The sequence below is a fragment of the Schistosoma mansoni genome, chromosome W (assembly GCF_000237925.1).
Source record: "Schistosoma mansoni strain Puerto Rico chromosome W, complete genome".
NCBI lineage: Eukaryota > Metazoa > Platyhelminthes > Trematoda > Strigeidida > Schistosomatidae > Schistosoma > Schistosoma mansoni.
In genome coordinates this window covers 6,787,153-6,793,297 of record NC_031502.1, presented here as the reverse complement: position 1 = coordinate 6,793,297, position 6,145 = coordinate 6,787,153, and the positions used below count along the sequence as shown (strand labels likewise).

The 6,145-nt window shown below is 33.9% G+C and overlaps 1 protein-coding gene across 1 annotated transcript in view; it reads right to left on the bottom strand.

The window, feature by feature from the left end:
• The window catches only part of Smp_031050 (hypothetical protein), a gene marked incomplete at its 3' end in the record, with an annotated part of 20,406 nt that continues 14,261 nt past the window's right edge, over window positions 1-6,145 (bottom strand). The window contains exons 8-9 of the mRNA XM_018800046.1: window positions 5,299-5,456; window positions 1-516 (exon numbers count right to left, since the gene is read on the bottom strand). Coding sequence (XP_018653898.1) covers window positions 1-516; window positions 5,299-5,456 — 674 coding nt within the window. The remainder of the gene's footprint in view (window positions 517-5,298; window positions 5,457-6,145) is intronic.

The window sequence follows — 6,145 nt, the reverse complement described above, 5'->3', positions numbered from 1 at the left end:
CTAACCTGGCCATTCATCATCTTGAGTAACATTTAAATTTTTAGGGGTTTCATCAGTATCGTTAGCATCCCAAGTAGGTGGATTCGGTATTGTTTGCTTGACAGTTGAGACAGATTCAACTCGTTCCTTAAGTTTTCTTCTATGAAATTCAGTTGAATCTAATAACCAAACACGATAGTAATACCTTGACCAGAAATCGGCGTCACTCATAGATTTATCATTAATTTTACCATCTGGATGAACAAGTTGAGTTAAATATGTTCGCATAAAAGGATATGAATCTAATAATTCTTCAGGACTAGGATGTGGTGCTTGCGTAAGTTCTTCAATCGGAACATTACTATATTCAGGACTTTTAGCATTTGCTAACAGGACACCATTCATTGGTTGACAATTATCCTCATCAAAATATGCTGATCTCCAATCATGATATGAATGTATACCAGACGATGCTGGAGGCGTTGGTGGTTCCAATTCATATGTTGCAGGATCTGCCCTAAGTAAATCAAGACGAGTCTAAAGCAAAAAATATATTTAATTAGTTACACAAATAAATTTAACAATAAAAAACAAATACATTTGTTTAAAACGGTTACATCGATAAGGATTTTGAAAAAACGTACAACAATGTACATTCACATGACGTGTAAAATAAACATTTATTTTTAAAATGTGGAGAATTATTAACCAAATTTTAGAATAAGATGTTTTAACCAGACTTATGATACTGGTTGTGTTAACTTAAAGAATGAATTTACTAAGTCAGTTATACGTATAAACCTGATATTTAAAACTGATAAATCACTTACCGAATTCCCCCTGTTATTATTATAATGAAGCATATGTTTTATACAAATGAAAGTACAATTTAGTTGAGACGAGCATATTTCGATCTTCTAATCATATGCAGCAAGGTACAAAACTTATTGGGGTGATTACAAAGTTAAAGGGATAAGTGCTCAAGAACGGTTAAAAAAAAGACATCTTGATGAGTGATTTGTATTGTGCTGGTCCCTCATCTTACAAACATTATATTTATCACTGGAAACATACTGGGAAATAGGGGGTTTGGTATTTTTAAAGTCGATATTTTAATTGCTCCCTCTAACTGCAGAAAAACGGCATGACTGAAGATTCTGGTTACTAGAGCGAAACACTTTGATATCTTCATACTCTGATACAATTACCAATAATGCATTTTCGAAACTGGAGCATCGTGTTTTGGTTTTATCGTTCTCTAACCAAACTGCCTGGTATGGGAAGAACTTGAGTAGCGAGTATCCCAGACAATATAGCTTAAGTTCAACTATACGACCAAAGCAACAGCTGCAGATACATTCAGAAATAGCTTTCATAAATGTCTAAACTGTTGTGGTGTGTGCTACTTATATGAACAGATAAAAGTAGTATGTATTAGGAACTGGAAGTCGGATTCTTACTGACAAAAGAGGAAAATGAAGAAACAAGAAAGAAAAATAAAAGCAGTTACAGTAACAACATGAATGGAAAAACGATGAAGTTTGTAAGAGATTATTCAAGGAAGTTGTGTAAATGGTAAATTTAAAGCGTTATTTTAATGTTCTAGAAATGCAGTGTGTGATTATGCATAATACAATAAATTGGTCTACCCTACTCAAATCTTTATTCATTACAATAGTATCTAACATGATAAAATAAATTGAAACAGTTATGCTCCTGATTTTGATTGCTAAAAATGTCTCGTTAATTACTGTTGATTGTTAGTACAAGCGAATTTTGAAGGACTGATTAAAATGGCCTATCAGACAAAATGTATGTATATTGAACGCAAACATATTAAAAACATTTCACTTCATCAGTTTTGTGTCACGATAATAGTGATTTTATATTATGCAAACAACAGAATTTCTCTGTAATATTTACATTAGAATATAAATTTTATACCGTCATACAATAATCTACGTTTACAATAAAAAAGCAAAGTACACTAGTTAGTCATCACGAAAACTTAACAAAAAATATATTGTGAAAATCAAACCTAAACCTACTAGAAAAATCATGCACGAACATCTTACAAATAATCAGGAAGAAAAATGACATAGCTTATCGGTTTTTAGTCAGGAAATACAACAAATGTATGTAGCATGTATAAAAGCACGGATGAAATTTTATTTTTTGAAGTGGTTTATACAAAATCACGAGACATCAGAAAGTTTAAAAACCAAATTCTTCTATTCATTGGGATATTAAAAATATATCATTCTTATCGATTAAATTTTTGGTTTGGCGAAGAAATACTTTTCAAAATTAGTGATTGTTACGTTCGCTACTTGATTAACGCAGAATACGATACACACTCGAACGTATAGAACTCCACAGTCGCAAACAAGAAGACAGAAAAAGCAGGAGAAGTGATTGTTCGGTAAGAATCAAAAATGTACAGAAAATAATGGGTGTTCATAGATATTGGTGTTCGTTATAACATCATTATGATTCAGCCAATCCGCAAGGAGGAAAGTTATGCTACCGTCCAGTCGTACCATGTCGCGTTGATATTGTGGAAAGCTCCGCCAGGTTATGATCGAGTGGAAATTCTTCGGCTCCTTTTGAGCCTTTGGAGGCACCATCATGCTTCTCAGAAGCTGCCCCAACAGTGATTTTATTTGTTTGACGAAATATAAGGTAGGAGGGGGATTCAGACATGTGATCCACTGATTGACAGTTGAATGATCTAACCAACATGCTACCGCTCCAACTGTTGATTGGAATATCATAAAATGAGTTGTGATTATAGAATAATAAACATATAGTTGTGAGTAAATATTTGAAAAGAATTCTTTCGATGAAGAAGTTTATATATATATATATATATATATATATATATATATATCTGTCAAAACGATAGTGCAAAAGATGTGCACTGACAATAATAATAATAAAGAACAAGAATAATCAAACAGAGAACAAGTCTTTATGAAATTGATAAGTGAAACACAAGCAGGTAACACTGCAATGAATTATAAATCTAATTAATGTGTGTACAAGGATAAAATATCGTTTGTCTGATGATAAATCCTTATAAGAATCAAAGTCAAAAGTTCAAAAAAAACTCTCAGAAAGGTTTGTGTAGTGTTGATAAGAGTTTATGAAGATAACAGCCTTTACAAGTCGATTAAGTTCATCTGTGTACATCATTCTATTACAAAATAAAGCGACGAGAAAGCTGAAAAGTCTGACTTTTTGAACGCCTAAGGATGTCATAAACTATAAAAATGGAGATAGGGTAAGTGTATGCTACGTTTGAAGAGATTACGAAACCACCTAGAACCGGGGAAACGGAACGAATTCAGCAACACAATAACAGGAAAAGCTAAGCTATTCCACTGAGCCCCAGACCTGCTAACTAGAAAGAAGACCAGATTCACCCCGGTAAAAAAATATATGTTACGCGCAGCCAGAAACACGAACGAACGAACGAACAAATAACTCATACTCATATACATAGTGTAAAAATGTCCCAGGGACCAGGTGGATGCAGATGTTGGTGCCCCGGCAGGTCGACGGAGCTATGGAGGTCAGCGCGTTGCAGACTCGACATTCTGACGGAGAGTTTGGCACAGACTGCAGTGAAAGAAGACAGTGGCATGGCGAGCAGAACCACCGCATGAACGAATGCTTTAAAGGGGGGATGAGTGTGGTGTGGTTTACTTATATCCATATAAGTAGTATATGGTGTTGGTCAGACATAGAATGTATTTTCGCAGAAGACCGATGAGGAAAGAATTGAAACGAAGCGCAATCGGTAGGAAAATGCACGAACAATGGAATTAGAGAAGAAACAGTGAAGATTGAAACAATTGGTTGTTAATTTGCAAATTGACTGTTCATTGTTTGGTTATCAGAATTTACTGAGATAGTCTGTAATGTTTGTTTAAATACATTCGATTGTCCCCAGTCGTGCTCTGTTCACTACAAAATGGCGTACTAAAAGGGGAAACAAATCAATGACATTTAGGGTCCTTTCAAGTGGGCGCTTTTGGGGTGAAGATGAGAAATTCAAATTCCCAAAATAAAATTTAAAAAATAAGATGTTTACTGAATGATTTCTGGGGACCTAGCAGCCCCAACAGTGTATTTCTACAAATAAGGAGCATCTCAAAGGGGATAAAAATGAGTTACGCTAATTTTCATGAAGTAAATTTACTAGAAACTTAGTTCATGTATTTACTGGAAATTTTACGAATTACCAACATCTCAATTGATAATAATTAGTAAAAAAAAGGGTGCTGACATGATCAATTCAATTATGTCCTTCAAACTATTTAAATTTAAACAAAAAGATAACACATGAAGAAGAGAATGAAATACTAATAGAAAATAAGAATATTTGAAGTCAGCAATTAATGAAATACCACTTCACTCTGATAAAATCTCTCGATCTCAAGTAATCATGATAAAGAACATCAAAGAAGTAAACATACAATACTTAGAGCATATTATCGGTTCTGGATCAAAATTACATAAGATCAGGCAGATTATAAAAATTTGGAATTGTAATTGTAAACAAGTGACTTTAATTTTGTTGACGATATAAAATCTTACACATTATAACTATACACTGAGTCTGTTCATAAGTTTTAAGCTACCACTCTTCAATTTACAAACAAAGTAAATACTTACTGCTAACTCAATCATTGATAGAGTCTAGCATGCAAAACATCGGACCGTAAAACCAATAAACATGCTATAGTGGGATAAGCATTTTAAACTTTATTGCAGTTTATATCACGAGCTTATATTAGCTAAACAGTCACTGAATACCAGGAAAACTCAAACAGCTGCTTTGTCACAGTATAGGACTTCTCAGAAGTGTGTATCCCGGACCCTAATAGGAATCTCGAACCCAGAAACTTCAGGCGTCAAGAGCCCAAACTTTAGACCATTGAGGTGACATCCAGTGGTTCACGTTTCTAACCTTAATAGATTCACAATACTGCGCGACCATCTTTCAATGTCACTGGTGAGTGACTGTTTCACTCCTGATACGTCTGAACTTCGCTAGTAATGGTTTCTAATTTGAACTTCGCTAGTAATGGTTTCTAATTTGAACTTCGAGGATCATCTCGCTTCAATTGTTTTCTAAGATTAGTTGGTGATGTAAACAGTAAACACAAATTTGTCAATTTCTAAAAACCATTCATACTATTTTGAAAATCTATTCATCCGAGTTTTAAGTACAACAGTTATAGTTGTAATAATAACTATAATAAACTAGTTCCTCTCAACACTGTGCTTTTCAACAAAATAAAGACAACATACTTGGTGTTTACTTTTATCTTTATATTGATTTTCCCCAGTTATTAAGCCAAAATACGTGCCAGTCGACATTAGACCATTATAGAAAGAATCAACCAACTGGGATACATCTTGTTTAATATTCGATAAACTAGGCAAATTTGGTGGTAAAGCTGTTAAGTCTACAAAAGAAAAGATGAAAATAATTAACACGTAGAATAGTACAAAAAAATTTCTACTGACACCATATTTAGAGAGGAAGTGTTATACCCTAGCGAAGACATGAGTACGGGTAACTCTTATTGTTTAACTATTGAGCAACCAGATTGTGTATATCTATATTCATTTTATTATAGGCTTCATTTTGACCTATGGATTGTTATTATACGAATTACTGTCCCTAAATTATACTCAATTTATTGATTATTGTCTCCCACGTTCACAGCCACATTTGGCTTGATCTTGTACAAATATTTAATGGTGTGATGCGGTCTGTCTGTCTAGTATAAAAGCCGAGTAAACTTGAAATAAATGATCCGCATAGCAGAAGCTGCAATTGGTGTTTTTGGACTCAAATGGAAGGGCCAGGCAGACAAGGAACCAATAAGGACGCTAGACTGCTCATGCCAGTTGGATGTCATTGAATTGGTACAGTGTTAAGATTAGAAAGGTCGTATTTCGATTGGTGGGAAAATTCACGTGGTAAAAACCGGACATAAAATCATAACGAATTGGATACAGCCTTCTTGTTTTATAATCATAACGAATCGGCAACAGTTTTCTTTTATAAAGTCACAACAGGAAGAATGTATTTGTAAAATCTCAGCGAATGAATTTGAAGTAGATCCAAGGTTCTGCTTGGCAATCTGGT